The sequence below is a fragment of the Salvelinus sp. IW2-2015 genome, linkage group LG15, assembly GCF_002910315.2.
Source record: "Salvelinus sp. IW2-2015 linkage group LG15, ASM291031v2, whole genome shotgun sequence".
NCBI lineage: Eukaryota > Metazoa > Chordata > Actinopteri > Salmoniformes > Salmonidae > Salvelinus > Salvelinus sp. IW2-2015.
In genome coordinates, this window is record NC_036855.1 from 4,440,269 (window position 1) to 4,465,357 (window position 25,089).

General features: G+C 41.3%; 1 protein-coding gene and 1 pseudogene across 7 annotated transcripts in view; both read left to right on the top strand.

Annotated features, from left to right (window-relative positions):
* The first annotated feature begins 5,868 nt into the window (after nt 1-5,868).
* LOC111975222 (U1 spliceosomal RNA) lies at nt 5,869-6,019 on the top strand (annotated as a pseudogene).
* A 1,675-nt stretch (nt 6,020-7,694) lies between these two features.
* The window catches only part of LOC111974038 (dmX-like protein 1), a 61,777-nt gene continuing 44,382 nt past the window's right edge, over nt 7,695-25,089 (top strand). For 6 of the 7 annotated variants that reach the window (XM_024001536.2, XM_024001540.2, XM_024001538.2 and 3 more), the window contains exons 1-12: nt 7,695-8,079; nt 9,151-9,353; nt 9,748-9,873; nt 15,038-15,115; nt 15,298-15,376; nt 15,669-15,804; nt 15,930-15,996; nt 16,133-16,311; nt 16,395-16,602; nt 17,144-17,315; nt 19,132-19,311; nt 20,093-20,328. In XM_024001536.2, coding sequence (XP_023857304.1) covers nt 9,267-9,353; nt 9,748-9,873; nt 15,038-15,115; nt 15,298-15,376; nt 15,669-15,804; nt 15,930-15,996; nt 16,133-16,311; nt 16,395-16,602; nt 17,144-17,315; nt 19,132-19,311; nt 20,093-20,328 — 1,548 coding nt within the window. In that variant the 5' untranslated portion in view covers nt 7,695-8,079; nt 9,151-9,266. Of the gene's footprint in view, nt 8,080-8,544; nt 8,608-9,150; nt 9,354-9,747; nt 9,874-15,037; nt 15,116-15,297; nt 15,377-15,668; nt 15,805-15,929; nt 15,997-16,132; nt 16,312-16,394; nt 16,603-17,143; nt 17,316-19,131; nt 19,312-20,092; nt 20,329-25,089 lie in introns of all 7 variants that reach the window. The other variant, XM_024001537.2, reaches the window with a different exon arrangement.

Here is a 25,089-nt window from a genome sequence, read left to right on the forward strand (position 1 = left end):
TAGGAACGCGAAGCGAGGCGACCATCTCGGTCGGCGCCGGAAGTCTTCAATGTACATGGAGGGAAAGTGTCAGTAACATGCATATCAGTCTCTGCTGGCTCAAACTTGAGGAGAGATTGACTGCATCGCTATTGGTCTTTGTGCGGGGTGTTGTGTTGAAGGTACCCAAACTTTCTGTGCAAGTAGTTGGCACAAGGTTCGGACACTCATCGGTAAAACACAAGACATGCAACCAGAGGTCTCTTCACAGTCCCCAGGTCCAGAACAGAGGCTGGGAAACGCAACGTACTAAATAGAGCCATGCCCATGACTACATGGAGTTCTCTGCCACCCTAGGAAACTCAAGCTAGAAATAAAATCAGTTTCAAAAAACAGATAAAACAACACCTTACTGCAGAAAGGGGACTGTGAAGAGACACAGCCATTTTATATATATTGTATTGTAATTTGCACTGTACTATGTATTAGACCTAGATATTGTGTGTATGTACTGATATGTAGGCTGTGTGTGATGTTTTAAATGTATGTATTTCAGTCCTTGACTAATAATGTTCTGCACTAAGTATTACGTCATGTTTCATGTGGAACCCAGGAAGAGTAGCTGATGCTTGTGCAGCGGCTAATGGGGATCCTATTAAATACCAAATAGTGCCCTCCAAGCTCATCACTAAGCTCGGGGCCCTGGATCTGAACCCCGCCCCTGTGCAACTGGGTCCTGGACTTCCTGATGGGCTGACCCCAGGTGGTGAAGGTAGGCAACAACCCGTGGGCCCCACAAGGGTGTGTGCTCAGCCCCCTCCTGTACTCCCTGTTTACCCATGAATGCGTGGCCACGCACGTCTCCAACTCAATCATCAAGTTCGCTGACGGCACAACAGTGGTAGTCCTGATTACCAACAATGACGAGACAGCCTACAGGGAGGAGGTGAGGGCCCTGGCGGAGTGGTACCAGGAAAATAACCTCTCTGTACTTTAGGAGACAGCAGAGAGAGAACACCACCATCCGCATTGATGGGGCCGCAGTGGAGAGGGTGAAAAGCTTAAAGTTCCTCGGCATGCACATCACTGACAACCGGAAATGGTTTATTCACCCAGACAGTGTGGTGAAGAAGGCATAACAGTGCCTCTTCAACGTCAGGATGCTGTAGAAATTCGGCTTGGCCCCTAAGACCATTGAGAGCATCCTGTCGGGCTGTATCACTGCCTGGTACGGTAATTGAACTGTCCGCAAACACAGGACTCTTCAGAGGGTGGTGCGGTTAGCCCAATGCATCATCAGGGGCACACTGCCTGCCCTCCAGGACATCTACACCCGGTGTCACAGGAAGGCCAAGATGATCAACGACCTCAGCCACCTGAGCCACAGCCTGTTCACCCCGCTACCATATAGAAGGAAGAGACCGTACAGGTGCATCAAAGCTGGGACCCAGGCCATCAGACTGTTAAATATTCATCACTAGCTACTGAAAAACAGCTTTCTATCTCCAGGCCATCGGTCTGTTAAATTGTCATGAATAGATACTGAAAAACAACTTCTATCTCCAGGCCATCGGTCTGTTAAATCGTCATGAATAGCTACTGAAAAACAGCTTTCTATCTCCAGGCCATCGGTCTGTTAAATCGTCATGAATAGATACTGAAAAACAACTTCTATCTCCAGGCCATCGGTCTGTTAAATCGTCATGAATAGCTACTGAAAAACAGCTTCTATCTCCAGGCCATCAGAATAGCTACTGAAAAACAGCTTCTATCTCCAGGCCATCAGACTGTTAAATAGTCATCACTAGCCGGCCTCCACCAACTCGCGCCCAGTACTCTACCCTGCACCTTAATCACTGTTTCTAGCCGGCTACCACCCGGTACTCTACCCTGCACCTTAGAGACTGCTGCCCTATGTACATAGTCATTGAACACTGGTGTCGTGTCTTTGGCTATGCCGGATTAAGTGATATGACATGCTATTCTATAAAATCCTTTCTCTGTAATTAATATTACCTGATTGAGCTAATCATGTAAATGTAACTAACTAGAAAGTCGGGGCACAACTAAATAATATTTATAGAGCAGTTATCTTCCGAATAAACTCTTAAAGACCTAGTAATATTTTACATCAATAGCAGTCAATATTAATCGTCACCTTATTTCAGTCTCATCTGAAAGCTGTAAATTCTTGGTTATCTTCACGAACCCTGGCTAACAAGTTGAATCAGCAATACAAAATTGGGTTTAATTATTTATTTACTAAATACCTAACTAATCACACAGAATTACATATACACAGAATGAATCATACCTTGATTACAAATTATGTCATAAAGGAATACGTCCCTAGCGGACGGAACAGATATGACAGCTGGTTACACAAAGAAACGGGGGCTGGGTTTGAGTGAAAGAGCTGGAAGACTGAAGAACAAAGGGAGAAGCAATGTCTCTATCGGGCCGTAGGCAGCTAGTCTATCGTAAATACAGAATCTTATGCATTCTAAATTACCGCCCATTTGGAAAAGGAAAATGCTATAAATATTTACTCTGAGCTGCGCTTCAATAGGTTGGTGGTAGATGGAAGGCCGTGTTGCCCAACAGAGTCCTTTGTCCTTTGAAGAGTGTTTCTGGTGGTGAACGGGAAACGTTGTAGTGTTGTCGTTGTGTGGTAGACGGGATACTCTGTCTGTCCTCTCCTAGCCCACGTTTACAGCGGCTGCTGCTAACTCAACGGCTAGGAGGTATCACTTCTGTAGCGAATAAGAGTTCAAAGTTCATACCATTCGCAACCAAAGCTCACGCTGAGGTTGGCTTCGTTCTGTAGTTATAATCTGAATCCTTCTGACATCGGATCGTCATCCTAATGTACCCGGAACAGGAGGTTACATTTTCGTCAAGGGCTTATATAGTGGAGGGAGAAGGGTGTGTTTCATAGTTTATGGCCCATGTCTCTTCACGGGGACGGGCCACTGATTGAGCAGAGCCCTAACCTTATTGAAAACCCAAATCTCTCATTTGGAAGTTAAAATTACATTGAATCTTTTCACCAATAATTTTATATTTAAACATTTAAATTGCACAACAATTCCATGTGAATCTGATAACTATAATGTGTAGATTTTCCCAGATACAGTTTAGGTCGTCCTGTCATCAGTCATAATGTCTCAGATGACAACCGAACTGACATCATATTCATTAAGTACCAACGCACATTTTCAACTGGTTCTATTACCGAAATATGGTTCCTTTCCCTCCACTTGTTTGATGTTCCCAGACTCTCTGTTTAACAAAGGCTATTCAAGAGTCCCTCTGTAGAGTCAAGAGAGAGGGAAGGGAGAAAGGTATTTATGGGGGGGGGGGGGGGGGGGGGGGGTCCTAAACCTTACCCACAGGCCAAAGTCATGACACTGGGTCACTTTAATAATGTTTACAATCTGTTTTACCCACTTCATAGTGACAGTTGAAGTCGGGAAGCTTACATACACCTTAGCCAAATACATTTAAACTCATATTTAATCTTAATCTTAATCCTTATATTTAATCCTAGTTAAAATTCCCTGTCTTAGGTCAGTTAGGATGACCACTTTATTTTAAGAATGTGAAAATGTCAGATAATAGTAGAGAGAATGATTTATTTCAGCTTTTATTCCTTTCATCACATTCCCAGTGGGTCAGAAGTTTACATCACTCAATTAGTATTTGGTAGCATTGCCTTTAAATTGGTTTAACTTGGGTTAAATGTTACGGGGGCCTTCCACAAGCTTCCCACAATAAAGTTGGGTGATTTTGGCCCATTACTCCTGACAGAGCTGGTGTAACTGAGTCAGGTTTGTAGGCCTCCTTGCTCGCACATGCTTTTCAGTTCTGCCCACAAATGTTCTATAGGATTGATGTCAGGGCTTTGTGATGGCCACTCCAATACCTTGACTTTGTTGTTGCTTGGGTTATTGTCCATTTGGAAGACCCATTTGCGACCAAGCTTTAACTTCCTGACTGAATGTCTTGAGATCATATCTACATTATTTTCCTTTCCTCATGATGCCATCTATTTGTGAAGTGCACCAGTCCCTCCTGCAGCAAAGCACCCCCACAAACATGATGCTGCCACTCCCGTGTTTCACGGTTGGGATGTTGTTCTTCGGCTTGCAAGCCTCTTCCATTTTTATGGCCAAACAGTTATATTTGTTTCATCAAACCAGAGGACATTTTTCCAAAAAGTATGATATTTGTCCCCATGTGCAGTTGCAAACCGTAGTCTGGGCTTTTTATGGCGGTTGTAGCCGTGGCTTCTTCCTTGCTGGCGCCTTTCGTTATGTCGATATAGGACTCATTTTACTGTGGATATAGATACTTTTGTTCCTGTTTCCTCCAGCATCTTCACAAGGTCCTTTGCTGTTTTTCTGGGGATTGATTTGCACTTTTCGCACCAAAGTACGTTCATCTCTGGGAGACAGAACACGTTTACTTCCTGAGTAGTATGACGGCTGCGTGGTCCCATGGTGATTATACTTGCGTACTATTGTTTGTACAGATGAACGTGGTACCTTCAGGCGTTTGGAAATTGCTCCCAAGAATGAACCAGACTTGTGGAGGTCTACAATTTTTTTTCTGAGGTCTTGGTTGATTTCTTTTCATTTTCCCATGATGTTCAAGCAAAGAGGCACTGAGGTTTGAAGGTAGCCTTGAAATACATCCACAGGTACACCTCCAATTGACTCAAATGATGTCAATTAGCCTAACAGAAGCTTCTAAAGCCATGACATCATTTCTGGAATTTTCCAAGCTGTTTAAAGGCAAAGTCAACTTTCTGGCCCACTGGAATTGTGATACAGTGAATTATAAGTGAAATAATCTGTCTGTAAACAATTGTTGGAAAAATTACTTGTGTCATGCACAAAGTAGATGTCCTAACCGACTTGCCAAAACTATAGTTTGTTAACAAGAAATTTGTGGAGGGGTTGAAAAACGAGTTTTAATGACTCCGACCTAAGTGTATGTAAACTTCTGACTTCTGTATTCTAGTCAAGGCTCATTCAATGTAACTATTGCTGTACACAGCTTTTCTATTCATATGCTGCCCATACGGTCTATTTCACAGCATTATATACATATACTGTGTATATATATTCATATTCCGGACTCATTCTGATATTAATTCATTTCTTTATTTACATTTTTGGGATTTGTCTGTATTGTTTTGCATTGTTAGGTATTACTGTTTCAGTCGTTCTCTTTGTTGGTTTTGTTATTCAGTGTTCAGTATTATTAATAAATCATGAACACTTACCACGCTGCGCATTGGTCACCTTCTTCTTCAGACGGCCGTTACAAGTGGTACCCATCTCTCAGCTTTTGACTAACAGAGGTGAGGAAAATGCTTTGTTATTGTTTCAATTAACTCTTCTAGCTTTAAAGGTATAATCTGCAATATTTACAATGGTCATTTCAACATACAGTACCAGTCAAAAGTTTTGGACACACCTACTCATTCAAGGGTTTTTCTTTATTTTTTACTATTTTCTACATTGGTTTTAACCGAATCATAACACAAAATGGAGTTATGTTTTGCTTGTAAATAGTGTTTTTGTAAACAAACCATTTATATCCCTATTCCGCATTTACAGCAAACCAAGTTGCAAGGCTGACATTTGTCTGAAATAAGAATGAAGGAGTGAAATATTTCCCTTAAAAAAAGGTCCTACAGGATTCATGTAAAATTTTCCAGTATGATATTTGTTCCTGCAAGAATTCTCTTTTTTATTTTTTATTTTTTTTTACTTCTGAAGGTTGTCCCACAGAAAAATGCACTCAAAATCCTGTAGGATTTTCCTTGCAGGATACCTGTAGGACTTGTTGTAAGAGTTGATAGAGGTAAGAAAACATGATAAACTTACCTGGCATGTGAGATACCTTGATCACCCAGGACAACGCTCGACCATTGCACTCAGGCCGTGCTGACTTCTGTGAATTCTACAAATGTGGGAATCTCGACTGCATAATTTTTGGTAGTGGGGGACTGCGTCTACGCTCTCCCTTGATAAAAGAAATTAAAACATTTAATGTTCATACAAATTATAGGCCCAGATCAGCATCATTGATTTACCCATCGCTGTCAGCAGTGAGGAGGATAGTCCAAGGAAAAGAGAAAATTAAAGAACTATACAGAATTCTTGCCTCTGGGGGTGCTCTTGAGCCAAAATGGGTCTGTCCCCTAAATGGACAGAAATATTGTCCAGAAATTACTTTTTTGGACATAAAGAGTACAACTCCCTTGTTGTTTTTTTAATCAATATTGGGGAATGACTTGGGAATTGGTCCCAATACACTGCATGCTATTTTAGTTGACTGTGTGAGGACCAGCACTGTTATTTTTTTATTTAACTAGACAAGTCAGTTAAAAGAACAAATTATTATTTACAATGACAGCCTACACCGGCCAAACTCTGACAACACTGGGCCAATTGTGCACTGCCCTATGGGTCTCCCAATCACAGGCGGTTGTGATACAGCCTGGAATCGAACCAGGGTGTCTAATGATGCCTTGAACACTGAGACACAGTGCCTTAGACCACTGTGCCACTCGGGAGCCCCAAGTTATGAAGGCATGAGGATATTGAATGGTGTAGCAAGTAAGGAATTATAATTTAGAATACTGGACATGAACCTTCTTCTGATGGTCTAAAGGTCAGCTATTTTGGTCAGAGAGTTAATCAACCATTATTTTACACAATTTCTTATCACAGAACTGGCAAACCAGTTCTGTGATAAGAAATTGTGTAAAATAATGCATTTTAAGAATGTATTACTCATCAATTATGCAATCGATATGGTTAATATGTAATTAAATTAATTACATGTACACATGAAGACAATTGAAAGGGTGAAATGAGAAAAGTCATTGTTTGCTAACTGATCGACTTTGATATCAAACTAAAGGAGATTATAGATTGAATGACCATTCACTGTTTGTATTTATTTCATGATTTATGAGAAATAGTTAAGAGCCTAAATGACTTACGGGTGATTACTATTGACTTCTTAATGAACTGGATTGTTGAATTCCCTAATTATGTTAATAATGAACGATTGTTATGATTTGATCTTTGTGATTATGAATTTGATTGTATACATGTTATTTTGTTTCCTTTGTTATGCAGCACAGACTACTCAGTAAATATACCACTTTATGGTTAAAGGAATTCCTGCCTCAGTCTCATCCATTCTTCTGTCACCTGACACGTGACCACCTGTTCACCTTTACTGTCAGTCATCCTACCTGTCCAGCTACCCACACAGATTCCACTAATCTTTCAATATGTTTGTTAGTATTAACTGCCAACATTCCATTCAAACAATGCATTCAATACACAGCCATACACTGGCTGAAATCAGTTGATGGTAGGACTGATATTGTATCATATAATAGCACTCACACCTTTCCAAGCAAAACACAATTTGAGACATTTATGGTCTGTTTACGTATATATTTTAGAGACTACTTATACATACAATTTGTATAAAACCTGTATAAACTGTATTTATAATTATATGACACGATTTTAGGTTGACAAATAATTATATTACATAATTTCTGATAAATCACAGGCCTTACTTATATTTTCCTGTGGAAGAAAAATCTGGATTATGTTGTACAACTGACTAGGTATCTCCCTTTCCCTATACTGGTTAGGATTTCTCCCTGACCAATATGGCTGCCATTTTCTATCCATTCTGGAACTGCGAGTGTTTAACATAAGCTCCTCTCCGTATGTAGAGGGCATCCGTAAAGGGCAAACACATTCTGCAAACAGCATCGTCATTGATGAAATCACGCACCATCAATTACTACAATAACCACAATCCATAGCACGGTTTCATGACCGTCTCACGGGAGAGGAGCGCCACTAGCTAACTCTATACCACAGTTAGCTAAATGGTTTAACGTGTGTATTTAGCATATTATTTGAAATTGTCCGTTATTTTACTTTTTGCAAGACGAATAGCTAGCTACCAACGTGACTGAATGACAGACTGCATGCTAGCAGTCATATGATAGCAGGTCGCAATGCATTCATGAGTCAAACCAAACGACGAGAAGTAAGTGCATTTTGACACTAGGCTAGCTAGCTGTAACGTTACATTTCGGATTTCGCCCAATAGTGCTGTATACTATAACGTAATATTTTGTATCGAAACTGCAGCTAAGTAGTTCATTTAGTTGACGATAGCTAGCTAGGAAGCCTGTAAAGACGCAACAACATGGCTAGCTAGGTAGCTTAGCTATGGGAAACATCTGTAATCTATGTATTATTTACAGTGACTCCCGATGTTGTGTCCCAAAGCTAGGTAGCCTGCTCGTGCCTTTGCTAGCTAGCTAGTTGGTTGTTGCGTGAATTGACTTGATAGTTGATCACTTGTTTATTGATAGCTATATCTTAAAAAAAAAATCACAATGATAGACTATGTTGCTTTTATTTAGCTAAATGGGTTGCTATCTGTCATCTATTTCCGAGTGATGGTGTCACGTGAGTTGGCACACGGAACTTGCTCACCTCTTTCCAGTTTAGAAACGATTGTTATGCCGGTGTCCGTTCTAACTTGCGGGCCAAACACCTCTACATTCAGGTTGGTTTTCCATGTAGGAGCGGTGATTTCATGGGATGAGGGGTGTAAATTATCCAATGGGCTAATGTCTCAACATTGTCATTAGCTAACTAACTAGCTGTCATTAGCTAACTAACTAGCTGTAATCTTTAGCTACAGCTAGCTACCTGCTACTGCTAGTTTGCTGTCATTGGCTAGCTAGGTATGTAGTAATTTTGTTTACCAGCCTAATGTCACTGGTTTTGCTAGCATAGGTCCAATCCATAGAAAAATATCACCCAATTATTGCTCTTAGTTAAATTAATGTCAAGCGCTAATCTTGTGATCTAATTAAGTAGTGCAGTGCACACAACATGGGTTACTTGCTAATCTAGCAATGTTGTACTGTACCAAGTTATCAACCTAACGTTAGTTGTCTCACTAACTGACTTGTCTGGTGATGTTTGCCACTGAAGATTGTCTTGCTGAGAATATGACATTGAGTGCGGTGGCTACAAGTTACCTAGCTAGTGTCTTAACTGTCAGTAGCACAACTAACAACGAACGTGTTTCTCTTTCTCACAGGGGAACTGACTTTATGATTTGAAGCACAATGACCACGTCATTGCATTGGTTTCTCATGAATTTGTCCTGGATCAAGGCCACATTGTGAGGGCAGGAAGACAGCGTTACAAAGGACCATGAATCTTCACCAAGTCCTTACTGGGGCTGTCAACCCAGGGGACAATTGTTTTTCTGTAGGTAGCATAAACAACCAACCATTCACGGTAAGATATTTCAGGCAGTCAGTCTCCCTACATTTTAAGCATGCTTTGGGAGTGTTCCGTGCTAGTCCAGCAGCACTGCTCAGAGAAGAGAATCTGATACTATACCCACAGTCTTTCACTGAGCCGATCAATATCAGACTATTTTTGTCTCTGTCCTCTAGTGCAGGCAAAAGTTACATTGTGCTGCTTATGCCGTGTTGACAGTCTGCATTTTGTCCGTATATTTATTCATGGCATTAGTATGCATACTACAGATATCATCTGCTTGTCAGTGTCATACAATGCAAAGTCATACTAGAAGTTCAACTTTCATTAAATCACGCTTGACAGTTCTTTGTGATTATTGTCCTAACTGAGTGACATTCCTCCCTCATCCCACCCTCTCATGTGATAGGCATATGCCTCTGGCTGTGACGTTGTGATTTTGGGCAGTGACTTTGAAAGGCTACAGATCATCCCAGGAGCGAAGCATGGGAACATCCAGGTGGGATGTGTGGACAGCTCACTACAGGGAGGCCAGGTAAGAGACATTGTTTCTTGTATTACTTGTTTGGTGTAGTTACTGCAACTTATAGACGATGCTGTTTGGCGAAGAACCAGTTGAGTTTGCATGCTACTATGACCATATTTGTATATCCATGCCATATTGTTTACATGGCCGTTGCTTTGTATCAATATTGACCATCAATTTGCTATAGGCTATATTGTAGCTAAACCTTTAGCAATATTGAGCATTTATTTGCTATATTGTTTCTAAACAGCAAAATATGTGAATTATGATGCAATATTACAAATGTTGAACGATCCCCCAAATCCGGGTAAATTTTAACAAGATGGAACACAGCACAGCAACTCAAGAGAAGCGGGCCTTTTGTTCTCACTGTAATGCCATATTGCCTAAAATCTGTTTAAATCTTATCAAAATGCCATGTTGCCTGGATCCATTGTGTTTGTCCTAGGTCAACAATGCATTTTAAGCTGTGTACGAGTCATTGAGCTTGGCCAGCTACACCCGTCGATAGATATCACAATATTTCAGAAAAAGGAAATGAAGAAAGAGAAACAAACTTAGCCAGCCAATACACGGTGGGAAAATGTTGTATGTTGTGACTCAGACTCACTAGTCACTACTCATGACATGTAGCTCTCCTGACTGTTGGAATATTGTCATTATTAGACACAACCTGTATTATCTAAGGAAGTTAGCCTATAGTTATTTTTGAGCCTGACTATGGACTACCTCGTTTTAGATCAGCCAGTAACTTGCAGAGTTAGAAAGAGGAATCGAGTATATTGGCCTAGTTGTTAAATATTGGGTCTGGTGCAGATTTCAAATTATGCAAAGTAGACATTTAGCATGTGGTAAAATGCTTAACCCTTTACACTCATGGGAATTGGCCTATATGATAAATTGAAATGTTTCTTACAGAATAAATATGAAAAGCATATGCATAACCATGGTAGCAATTGACAGGGAACAGTTTGGAGATTGTGGGAAGAGTATTCGACCAATATATATATATATATATATATATATTTTTTTTTACTCAAAGAAAAGTCTTCAACAATAAGGTGTTTTTGTTGTTGTTTACTCTCCAAGCTGTGCCGTTGAACTACAGCGAGCACACTTGTAGTTGTTTTGTTTGGAACTCAGTCCTGCATCCCCGCCATCACACAGTTACTGTTTACGTAATCCAAGAACGGTCCGTTATAAATCGCAATCTGGGTCAAGCGGGCATCATTTTGAAAGCTTGTTCTGTTGTCAACAGGACTAGCATGACGGTGTTAGGCTTTCAGATTGCCATTCATAAAAAGTAGTCATGAGTGCATTCAGGTGCTTGAGAGGATCAAGTCTGTATCAGCGCAGTCTCTTTTTATAGTGCAAAGAGCCTGCTCTACTTACTCATTCATCGCTAGAGCTGTCTGCGCTGCATTAGCTCCCTAGTCCCCACATGCTGCACAGAAGTTAACTTGAATAATGCAACACGTTATGTTGAAACGGTTCGTTACTGTCTGCAAAGACAATGTCCACACAGGCTAGAACACATACAATGCAAGACAATGCAGGTGGCTTCCAGCTTTAATAGTAAGTTAATAGAAGTCAGATTCCACAGCCACATTCTGCCTAACAAATTGTCATTCATTTCTTATACAGGCACACTTAGAAAATATGAGATTGCTTATTCTATAGAAGGGTTGGTTGTCTAGCAACATTTGACGCGTGCGCAATTATGGGGCAAAACAGACGCGGTTGGCTTAGATTGATGACATGTAAAACTATATTTCGTCGCCAATGTTTATTGAACACGTAAATACATTTGCACAATGAGCACTTGTTGTCAAATACCTCGTTACAGTTGTTTGTTCGCGAATTTTACCCATATTAGCATAGACATGAGGTCAGTCAGACATGGTATGAAGAACAAAATGAAACGATTCCCCACATGGCAGTTTCTTGTCGTTCTCGCCATCCAGAATCACTACAACACGCGGACTTCTGCCTCATAGAAGCGTGTGCATTGTTTACGTGACGGTGTCAGCTAACCCCTCTATGCAAATGTTGTTAATCAGCACAATAAAGTAGTAAGTTATCTTATCAGTTGCCAATAAAATAGTCCTAAATGGAAGGGATTGTCATTTGTAGCCCAATGGAATCAGCTAAAACAAGCTCAATAACTCAATGCATGCACACACTCCTATTGAATAATATGCATTCACCTGTATTGTGAATAGACCTAGGCTACATCTTGATTTACACAGTTTATCAATAGATATTTATCATTCAAATAAATGATTACAAATATATTGTTTTGAAGTTACAAAGTCAAATTGATTGTATCATTTACTCAATTCATGTATACATGGTTGTCTCCAAAAATTTGACAATGTTCAAATGTAATGATATTGAAGTAACGATTTAACAGAGCTGTAGCTGAGTTTATCTGTCTGGATCAAGTGCCATTCTGTGACTTTGGCTAATATGTAGTCTTTTTTTTTTGTGGTATCGTTTTGATATTCAGTATCGTGATATCGAGTATTGTGATACTAAACCTGGTATCGATATGRRAGTCAAAATTCTGGTATCATGATAACACTAGCGTGTGCCACAGTGAATTTGTTTAATAATAGACATACTAATTCGGTTCAGAACAACCCTTGTAAATGTACATCAAACATAGTGATCATAAACTGACCCTGTATATTACATGAGTTTTATAATGTGGAAATGTGCACTTTTGGTATTTGGCTTGCTTGTAAGACATCACAGGGGTATTTATTATAATCCTAAATGTCTCATCTTTCAAAATACACCGTTTACATAAGGAAACCATTCAGGTAGCCTAGTGGTTAGAGCGTTGGGCCTGTAACCCAAAGGCTGCTAGATCGAATCCCCGAGCTGACAAGGTAAAAATCTGTCGTTCTGCCCCTGAACAAGGCAGCTAACTGACTGTTCCTAGGCCGTCATTGTAAATAAGAATGTGTTCTTAACTGACTTGCCTAGTTAAATAAAAAAAGAATACAATTTAAATAAATTCATTAGGCCCTAATCTATGGCTGTATTCACATGACTGGGAATACAGATATGCAAAAAGGTAGGTGCGTGGATCAGAAAACCAGTCAGTATCTGGTGTCACCACTATTTGCCTCATACAGCACAACATCTCCTTCGCATTGAGTTGACCAGGCTGTTAATTGTGGCCTGTGGAATGTTGTCCCACTCCTGTTCAACGGCTGTGCAAAGTTGCTGGTTATTGGCGGAAACTGGAACACGCTGTCGTACACATCGATCCAGATCATTCCAAACAGACTCAATGGGTGACATTTTTGTTGAGTATGCAGGCCATGGAAGAACTGGGACATTTTCAGCCTCCAGGAATTGTGTACGGATCCTTGAGACATGGGGTCATGCATTATCATACTGAAAAATGAGGTGATGCTGGCGGATGAATGCCATGACAATGGACTTAAAGCATCTCATCACGGTATCTCTGTGCATTCAAATTGCCACCAATAAAATGCAATTGTGTTCATTATCTGTAGCTTACAGTGCATTCGGAAAGTATTCAGACACCTTGACTTTGTCCACATTTTGTTACATTACAGCCTTATTTCTCATCAATCTACACACAATACCCTATAATGACGAAGTAAGAACTGAAATATCACATTTACATAAGTATTCAGACCCGTTACTCAGTACTTTGTTGAAAGGGAAATCAGAGAGGTGCGGGGTGCTACCTTAATCGACATCCACGTCTTCGGCGCCTGGGGAACAGTGGGTTAACTGCCTTGCTCAGGAGCAGAACGACAGATTTTTACCTTGTCAGCTTGGGAATTCGATCCAGAAACCTTCCGGTTACTGGCCCAACACTCTAACCACTAGAAGCACCTTTGGCAGCGATTACAGCCTCGAGTCTTATGTATGACACTACAAGCTTGGCACACCTGTATTTGGGGAGTTTCTCCCATTCTTCTCTGCAGATCCTCTCAATCTCTGTCAGGTTGGATGGGGAGCGTCGCTGCACAGCAATTTGAGGTCTCTCCAGAGATGTTCGATCGGGTTCAAGTCCGGGCTCTGGCTGGGCCTCTCAAGTACAAAGACTTGTCCCAAAGCCTCTCCGGCTTTGTCTTGACTGTGTGCTTAGATTCATTGTCCTTTTCGAAGGTGAACCTTCACCCCAGTCTGAGGTCCTGAGTGCTCTGGAGCAGGTTTTCATCAAGGATCTCTCTGTATTTTGCTCTGTTCATCTTTCCCTTGATCCTGACTAGTTGTGAGGCTGGTTGGACGTACTGCCAAATTCTCTAAAACGATATTTGAGGCAGCTTATGTTACAGAAATTAACATTAAATTATTTGGCAACAGGTCTGGTGGACATTCCTGCAGTCAGCATGCCAATTGCAAGGTACAGCTGTGTAATGATCACGCTGTTTAATCAGCTTTTTGATATGCCATGCCTGTCAGGTGAATGGCTTACCTTGGCAAAGGGGAACTGCTCACTGACAGGGATGTAAACAAATTTGTGCACAAAATTTGAGCGAAATAAGCTTTTTGGAACATTTCTGGGATCTTTTATTTCAGCTCATGAAATATGGGACCAACACTTTACATGTTGCGTTTATATTTTTGTTCAGTATACATAGGCCTGTTAATTTACAGCATTTACCTCCCTCAGACAGCAAAACATTTGCAAAAGTTGCCCAATTAGTGGGAGGGATATGCTTGTCACCCAAGTTCTGAACATCTGTCAGTCAAAACCCATACACCGACGTGAACCGCAGAGCCAGAGTTCTGGCGTCATATAACGCATGTTACTGTACAGCCATTTCATTCCAATTTAAAAATGTATCAGTGTCAAAATCTATTATGTTCAACCCGTATACAGGTACGAGTGTGTAAAGGGCTACAGTAAAATTACATTACGTTTCTAAGGTTGCCAAGACATTTTTTATAATTCATGTGGTTATTTACAATTTGTGAGGATGCTATTACCACAACTATCTTAAGTCATAATTGCAGTACTCATATCTTTAATCATCTTCACTCTAACCAGTAGGCTGCAGCTCACAGTCCTTTTCAAAAGTCACAAGTATTGTGCTTGGTACTTGTTATGGTATAATGAGAGTGAGAAGGTCAAGCCTTCACATTGAATAAAATGTCCCTTCTCTTCAATTGCTGCTGACAGGTTGCAGCTTCCTATGGAAGTATTGTCTGTGTCTTTGAGCCGGTTCAGCTCATGAACCAGAAGGACAGGACATCATCAGTAAGTGCTATTTGTATTGATTCTCTAATAGTAATTGATTCTCTAATAGTAATTGATTCTTACTGACTGCAGTGTAACTTCCTGATACAAATAATATGTGAGGAAATGTATTAATGTATTGTTCCTAATGACTTGGTATTGACAATTTGGATTTGATCGTTTGAATGCTTGTGTTCTTACAGGAACTGAGCTACCAGTGGCAGAAGAGTGGACAGTTTGTTTTGCAGTCCATAGTGCGTAACCTGGCCTGGGACCCCACAGGTAAATTCATTATTCTATGTATATTTGGTATCTTTCCAAATTCAAATGGCACTCGAACATCTGAGCTATCTTTGTTACAGGTGCATAGTAACAGTTGAATAACATGAGAAAAAATAAGAAACCCACATACGGCTCTTGATAGTATCTCTGCTCTGTAATAAGCTTTATGGATCCAGGTTAAGATTACCCACTGCTCTTGATACTATCTTTGCAAATTAAAACGTCCTGTGTTCTTTAAAAATAATCTTCTCTCTCTCCATTGTCTGATCTTTGTTTTATATTTTTCACACAGGCACTCGTCTCTTAACTGGGTCCGCTAGCCTCCAGCTGTGGTCCAATATCAGCGATGGTTTTGATGAGGAAGGGGAACAGACAGACATGACCATTGGGGACCCTCAGTGTCCCTGGAGGTGTATCTGGCACTGCAAGTAAGAACTGCACTATGAAATAGTCCAAATGTAGCCTGTTTAGGAGAAGAAGAAAAAAAGATTCCCCCAAAAAACATTCTCATGGATCCTTCTGATGTATTGTTGTGTTCCCCTCGTCTTAATAGAACCGCCTCCCCAATTCAGCTCATGAAGTTCTCTCCAGATGGAGAATTCTTTGCTACTGCCGGACAGGTGGGTGGCCTTTGGTGTCCATTCATGCGCATAAAGATGTTCCTTTTTTTAAGTAAAGACCTTACAGAGAAACGCATTCTAACAACAGCTATGTAATCCTTTGTGTACTAACTCCCAGTGATGCCGTTGTTTTCAGGACGACTGTCTGGTCAAAGTTTGGTACGGCACCAGCAAATGGCAGTCTGGTGTGACCAAGCTGTTCACCCCACCGGAGCACAACGCTCAGGGCGAGCTCGACTTCTCTTTTGTCTACCTGGCACACCCACGCTCTGTAACAGGCTTCTCCTGGAGGAAGACCAGCAAGTACATGCCACGGTAAGGCCCATCGTTAAGTCTTTAGAATATGTTTCTCCATACCTGACCTGATGGAGTTGTGTCCTCTGTGTTTTTCCCTCCAGGGGTTCAGTGTGCAATGTTCTACTGACATGCTGTAAGGACAGTGTGTGTCGCCTGTGGGCCGAGACCCTGCTTCCCAGTGACAGCTTGCTGTCCGGACACACGCTCAGTCACGTTAATAATAACGGACAGAGCAGCGACTCACTGAAATCGTCAGGCAGCAAGAAGACTCCCTCTCGTATCAAAACGCAGGACAGGAATCCCCTGGAGGTAAGAAGAATGTTTCCACCGCATAGTCCATCAGGCTGGTGAGAAGTTAAGAGAGCGTAACAGGCTTAGAGCTAAAAGGATATCTGACAGGAAGCTCGTTTTCCAGGCTTCGCAGCCCTTGAGAACATCACTAAAAAAAATCTTGTTTCTATACAGTACATCCATTAATTAAAGTACGTCTGTTCATTTTGCGGACAAATGTATTTTGTTTTTTTGTTGAGGTGCTCTAGTAACTAATTATTTGATCAGATGCATTGCCTTCACTTTAGTTGTGTAAAGAACATTTCCTTATTGGAAGACTGTCATTACATGGTTATGCATCTTGCCAGAAAATATTGAGGGACAAAAGGGACAAATTACATCGCAGGAAAAATAGATATGCAAATGTATATTAAATGCCCAGAGGAAAGTCTGCTAACATTGCTGAGTTATTCATTAACATCACTGACTGCGATATCAGAGGTACTATTTTAGTTCCGGTCTGGTTTTCCAAAGCAAATGAGAGCGAGATCCCTACTTAGGAGCCATTTTGTTGCTTCAGTTGAATCTGCAGGAGTCGTGGAGAGCCCCCTTGAGAGGTGTGGCCCAGCCCTCCCTGACCGGCTGCCTTCCCACCCAGCAGAACAGTCACCACAACCACAAGACCAACAGCGTGCCCCATGCCAACGCTCTCTGCCACTTCCACATCGCTGCCAGCATCAACCCTGCCACAGGTACCGCACGCAAACAATGGTTCAGTGCCATTAAGTTCAGTGGCATTAATTCAAGGATGTTTACATTGTTTAACAGTTCATTTTAGGATAACAGAGCCTGTCGTAAACCCCTTCTGTACTTCATGCATAAGAATGACAACGCAGAGGTTATGCCTAAGAGTCAATAATATAAGGCCCTCTAACTGACCGTTAGTGATGAAGGGTGGAATTGATACAGTTACATAACGGGATATTATTTTTGACAATATATTGTATCGTTTTGACAACATCGTGATATTATTAAGCAGTACCTGCACCAAAATACCAGTATTTTTCATTCATAGCTTGTACTCCATCTTTTTTTTAAATGGGGAGCTAATATGTTTCCCACACTTATTTCCATGACTGATCAAAACTTGTTTTTTTATGGCTCTCACTTCCTTCTGCAGCAGACATATTGTGAGCAGTGTTTGGACCATGGAATCGCAATAAAATCACAGTATTGGATCGCAATACGTACACAATCGTATCGGCACCTAAGTATTGTGATATCGGTTCACTGACATTATCGGCCAATATAGCAGTATCGGATGATGATTCAAACGTTAAACGATATTCAATAAATGGGATGGAAAAAGGGAATCTCATGTTTTTCTGAACAATTGCGGCCATACTCATGATGTCATTGTCACAATGTATGAAATCAAGCATAGTTATTGAACAATTGCTCTTTTGGATGCCAATTCAGGATAATTCAGTTTGGGAAAATTACACTTTTTCATTTCCCCACTATGAAACAGTATATCGGCAGATATATCKGTAGGGTTACGATTTGTCCCCCCAAAAATCGGAATCGATATCGGACCAAAAATACCACATCGGTCGGGCTCTAGAAAATATTGTATCGTGAGGTCCCTGGCAATTCCCAACTCTACTGATCATCACACATATTTAGGGGTAATGTGACCTGCCCAAGAACAACCAGGTAGAGGATTGCACGATTTCATACTGCGCCCGCCCCCGCAGGTTTTTTCCCCCGACATCCCACCTGCTCCCACCAAATCTCTTCCAGCTCCTGTACCCAGTCCCGCAATGTTAAAATTACACATCTTCAAAACCTCCATCTTATGCATTATAATGTGCAATGAATGCATGATTTCATAAGACATTTGCTGGTTGGAATAAAGTCAAAGTCATTTAAAGCAGCCCAGACAGAAAGTCCCTGTTCACCTTGTAAACTTCCAATCACCTCAATTCAAACTGTCAGTAAGCGAATGGAAAGGCAACAAATAGGCTGTTGATAGGCTGACTAGTGCCCAATCATAATTGCCATTATTTCATTACCTGAGAAAATGATTAACATTCTTTCCAGTGAGAACTGCAAGCTGATAATTTATTTTATAATTCATCAGAAGTGGCCACAAACTCAATCACATCACATCAGATAAAAATATATATATATATTTGCCACCACTACTGTTTGAAGCAGGCGTGAGCCAGTTGTGTAACAAGCCCCAGTTAGAGAAGAGGAGCCAGAATTACTGAGRGGGATTCATGTGATAAGTGGTTTTATAACAGATCACAGTGCATTTAAACGGCGATATGGCCATTATTAAATCATTTGCGGAAATAAAATAATATTTTCATCCTGAATTTGTATTTCTGACCGTCCGTTGCCCGCCCGCAGCATGAACCATTCTGACCGCGCYGCACATTTCTCTGTCGGGCGATATGGGAGTCCCAGGGTAATGCAGGGCTCTGCAACCAGGACCAACTCTGGGCACAAATGACTGTACACCAGTTAAGTGATCCAGTATTGGTGTGTTGTTTGGAGCAGATATCCCCCTGCTGCCCTCTATCACGTCGCTGTGTGGGGGAGATGACGAGGAGCCTGGCGGGCCCTTYACCGTGCACTGGCTCAACAACAAGGAGCTGCTTCTCACCCTGGCCATGGAGGTGTTCCTGCAGCAGCTCAGAGGCAGTGTGGAGCAGAACCACTCGGAACACTCCCAGGAGGGTAGGTACTAAGTAGAGAGCAGGGGTGGATTCATTAGGACACAATGTTTTGCAAYGGAAAATGCTTTGTAAAGAAAACAAGCTTTTTTTARTTRGACAAGTTCATGTTAGTACCTCAGAGTTTTGACTGTTTGCTTAGGTTTGGTTCCTAGTGAATACACCAGGGGTAGGCAACGCTTGTCCTGGAGATCCTTGCTAATTAGTGACCTTAATTCATCCATCAAGTAAGGATGAAACAAAAACCCGTAGTCACCCGGCCCTCCATGGAATGTGTTTGACACATGTGCCCTAAATGATTGCATTCTCACACTTTACCAGATTGCACAACATGTCATAGAGCAATATAATAAACTTTTTTAGAGGCAATCTGCAGTTGCTTCATCCAATTTGGARTTAATGAAATGTACCCACTGTTTCTTGAACAATAAAACATATAACTGCCTCATGAGCTTAGTTCAACTRTCGTACCTCATCAGAACCCAAAATAAAAGCTTGTTTTACKCCACTGTTTGTAAACAAAGTAAATGTAAAGAAACACTATATAGTCACAAAACAGGGTTAAAACTATAATTTTGTCATGGATGGTCAGCCCTTGCATCTGTAGCTCTATGAATTTGAGTGGTTACATTTCTCCAGCCCTATCCCTCAGCTGTTTAACGAAACGGTTGGGGAGATCGCTTTGTTATTGTTTCACCTGCTGATTGCSGCTTTAACCTAGAAATGAAAGGTCTTTGGATATGAGCTCTCCTGTGAGCTCTCCTGTCTGTCTGTCGGTCTCCCAGAGCCTGACTATGAGGAGGTAGAGGAGGCTTCTAGGCGAGCGGCCGAGCGAGGACCCGACGTGGCGTCCACCCACCTGCCTGCTGCAGCGGTGGAGCACCAGGTAGAGGTGCTACTGGAGGACTGGAACAGGGGGGCAGACATGCTGTTCAGTATCCACCCCATGGATGGCTCTCTGCTGGTGTGGCACGTGGACTGGCTGGATGAATACCAGCCTGGCATGTTCCGGCAGGTCCAGGTATGTTATCTTCATCAGTAAAGCAACCTAACTGACATTTCTGTTYTGCATCACAATACAGTGCCTTCGGCAAGTATTCAGACCCCTTGACTTTTTCCACATTATGTTACATTAGTCTTATTCTAAAATGTAAATGTATTAAATAGTTTTTTTCCCTTCAATTCCCTATAATAACAAAGTGAAAACACTTTTTTCAAAAGATACCTTATTTACATAAGTATGCACCCTTTGCTATGAGACTTGAAATTGAGCTCAGATGTATCTTGTTTCCATTGATCATCCTTGAGATGTTTCTACAAGTTGATTGGAGTCCACYTGTGGTAAATTCAATTGATTGGACATGATTTGGAAAGGCACACATCTCTCTATACAAGGTCCCACAGTTGACAGTGCAAAAACCAAGCCATGAGGTCAAGGAATTGTCCAAAGAGCTCCGAGACAGGACTGTGTCGAGGCACAGATCTGGGGAAGGGTACCAAAAAATGTCTGCTGCATAGAAGGTCCCCAAGAACACAGTGGCCTCCATCATTCTTAAATGTAAGAAGTTTGGAACCACCAAGACTCTTCCTAGAGCTGACCACCCGTCCAATCGGGGGAGAAGGGCCATGGTCAGGGAGATGACCAAGAACCCAATGGTCACTCTGACAGAGCTCTCAAGTTCCTCTGTGGCGATGGGAGAACCTTCCAGAAGGACAACCATCTCTGCAGCACTCCACCAATCAGGCCTTTATGGTAGAGTGGTGTGACGGAAGCCACTCCTCAGAAAAAAGCACATGACAGCCCGCTTGGAGTTTGCCAAAAGGCACCTAAAGGACTCAGACCATGAGAAACAAGATTCCTTGGTCTGTCTAAACCAAGATTTAACACTTTGGCCTGAATGTCAAGCGTCACGTCTGGAGGAAACCTGGCACCATCCCTATGGTGAAGCGTGGTGGCCGCATGATGTACTACTCCCTTCACAGAACGGTGCCAACTGGCTCTAACCAGAATAGAAAGAGGAGTGGGAGGCCCGGTGCACAACTCAAAGGTCCTCAACTGGCAGCTTCATTAAATAGTGCCCGCAAACACCAGTCTCAACGTCAATAGTGAAGAGGCGAACTCCGGGATGTACCCATCTTAATCTTTTATATTTATTGGCCAGTCAGAGATGGCTTTTTCTGTGCAACTCTGCCTAGAAGGCCAGCATGCCGGAGTTGCCTCTTCACTATTGACGTTGAGACTGGTGTTTTGCGGGTACTATTTAATGAAGCTGCCAGTTGAGGACTTCTGAGGGTCTGTTTCTCAAACTAGACACTAATGTACTTGTCCTCTTGCTCAGTTGTGCACCGGGGCCCCCCCACTCCTCTTTCTATTCTGGTTAGAGCCAGTTTGCACTGTTCTGTGAAGGGAGTAGTACACAGCGTTGTATGAGTTCTTCAGTTTCCTGGCAATTTCTCGCATGGAATAGCCTTCATTTCTCAGAACAAGAATAGACTGATGAGTTTCAGAAGAAAGGTCTTTGTTTCTGGCCATTTTGAGCCTGTAATCGAACCCATAAGTGCTGATGYTCCAGATACTCAACTAGTCTAAAGAAGGCCAGTTTTATTGCTTCTTTAATCACCACAAACGTTTTCAGCTGTGCTAACATAATTGCAAAAGGGTTTTCTAATGATAAATTAGCCTTTTTAAAATGATAAACTTGGATTAGCTAACACAACGTGCCATTGGAACACAGGAGTGATGGTTACTGATAATGGGCCTCTGTACGCCTACGTAGATATTCCATAAAAAATCTGCCGTTTCCAGCTGCAATAGTCATTTACAACATTAACAATGTCTACACTGTATTTCTGCTCAATTTTATTTTAATGGACAAAGATTTTAGCTTTTCTTTCAAAAACAAGGACATTTCTAAGTGAACCCAAACTTTTGAAGGGTGTTAAATGTGATATTTCTGTTTTTTATTTGTAATAAATGAGCTGTTTTTGATTTAACATTATGGGGTATTGTGTTTAAATTGATGAGGGGGAAAACTTTTAAATCAATTTTAGAATAAGGGTGTAACGTAACAAAAAGTAATGTGGAAAAGTCAAGGAGTCTGAATACTTTCCGTAGGCACCGTATATGTATGTGATCGAACTGCATGTGATCTCTGATGGATTGACCTACCCTGTCATAAAAAAAGTATCAGTAAAGTTGCATAACTGACATTTCTATGGTTTCTGCTTCACAATAGAACATAACATTTTCTGAGTCAAGATCACTTATGCAGTCAAAAAGCAAGCCGGGAACTACCGCTCAGAATTTCTTTCAAAAATGACTACATATTTTATAGATTAACATAATACAAACAGTTTTGGAGGAATTAGGTTTGTGCAGTASGCCTAATACATTATCACAGCATATTGTCTGTATGCCTGGCCTTTCAATATTGTTCTTCTCAGACCATATTATATTTCAAATCTCAAGCTTTGGTAACAAAATAGATCACTTGGTGTAGCGCTTCCGAGGCACAGCTGAGCAAAAATTGAAATAATTAGCTTTTTATTTTACTGGACTGATGGTACCTGTATCTGATGGTCATGGTGGTTTCAAGACAACTGTGAAAAAAGAACATCAAATCATGTCAGTGATCTTCAGGTCTGAGCTCTGGAAAGATGCCCGAGTTTCCGAGTTGGATGACCATTCAAAAAGATTCTTCCAAGTCAGAACTTGTTTTTTTCCCCCCAGAGTTCCTAGTTGTGTTGAACACTATATTAGTCTCAGCGGAGGGACCATAGGGAGGGGAAGCAGTCTTCCACCTGACGGCTAAACTCGAGTCGCACCGCATCCAAATCGTACACAAATTCATGTTGTTCCTATGACCAGAGAAAGTGGAATTCCTTGATATTAAAATAGACACAACGAGCTGCTAATAATAAAGAACACAGGGCTATTGATACTTAGCGACTCGTTCATTGCAGCGCAAGTGGAAGTAGAGATGTTTTGTAATGGTGTTGAATAAAAAGAGAAACAAAAACAGCAGCTCTTTGCTGTGTTCTTTGACATTCTCTCTGGTCTTTTATAAAGTTATGAAATCTAATGTAGGTTAATATTAAAGTTTGCTGTGGCCGGGGTCATGGAAGCTATAGGCATGGTGATTTGGAGCTATCCGATTGGCCAGCGCAGTAGATGTACTCAATTTAGCCACAGATCTTCTGGTCTGCTGAGTAGGCAGATTTTTAAAAATATTTTCAGGCAAATGAAATGGTTCAAAACCGAACACTTTGCCTAACYGGTGCACAGGGCTTCTGAATCAAGGGCACCTACCGCTAACAGCGCAATACAAAAACAAAAAAAACGCAAGCCTTTATCGTTGGCTTTTCTACAGAAATGTGTGGTGAGGCCTCCCGAGCGGCGCAGCGGTCTAAGGCACTGATCTGGGTTCGATCCCGGGCTGTGTTACAGCCGGCCTCGAACGGGAGACCCATGAGGCGGCGCACAATTGGCCCAGCGTGGTTACTATTTACTGTATGACAAATTATTACTACTACTAATATTATTAATACAAATGTCTAAGACACATGTCAAAAAGAATAACACAAATTGGCTTATACTCCCCTATCATCTTGGCGACCTYACTGCAGAGTTACGAGGTCAGGGAGTTAGAGGGCTAATCCTCCAGCAGACCCAATCTGGTGAGATTTGTATTGAAGCAAGACCAAAACAATACACACACAACAACATGCACTTCTTCCCTTTTGACATGACTTATATCGTGATTTATGCATCCAAAAATAACAACACCACCACGATTGGGCCGAATCACACACAGGACTATTGATCAATTATAAACTTCTTCCTAATTATCAGCGTTTACAAATTACATTTAAATCTCACCAAATGTCTCTAGCCTTTCTAGTGAGGGGAATCAGGCCTCACCGGGTCATTCAACCACATTGAGTGTTTCTTTCCCTGTACCTCACTCATTATTTAAAAACGTTTAAAACATTTTGTGTACCAGGTTTACATTGGGTTTTTCAGTAAATTTCTTATAAAAATAATTTACATGTATACAACCAAAATTCGGACAATAGATACTTCAGAAAATGTCATTTGTGTGCCCTTTTTAAGGCGCATCCTTTCTAATCTGTGAAAACCCACTAAAACCAAAAGAAAAAGACCCCACACAATAAATCACAGTATTAACACCACTAACAAATATTCATAACACGTGGGTTGTGTGGGTGCTGGCTTATGTGGTAAAATGTAGGATAAAAACAAACAAATTGGCCAGGCCTTACTTAATTTGGGAGCTCCCTTAACAGYTGGATCCGGGCACCTTTGTACTGTGTAGTACACAGTCTCAATAACGTCTCTCCTAAGGCACCTGCCTCAGGAAGCCTTTCAAATGAAGAGATAMAGAATCATTGGTAAACTTAGTCAGTCCTAACAATTCTTAATCGAGTTTACTACACCTTGGGCAGGAAATCTTGATAAAACCATGTGTATACAAAATCCTACTTCAGACACATTAGATGACAGTGTCCCGTTAAGTGGAATAGGCACCTTCTAAAGTAAACAATCCCAGAGGCCCTTTCTTGTAATCTCATAATGTTGACCTGTTGCATTGACATATGTCCTGCACTGACTGTCCCTGTGACATAAACTAGTCAAAATATGAAACCTGTTGTTTTGACATCTGCTAGGTCCTTGTGCTGGCTTATCAGCTCAGTATTCAGGTACTACAAATATTTACTTGGATCTACTTACATTTTGGACACAGTTCCACGTAATGGAAAC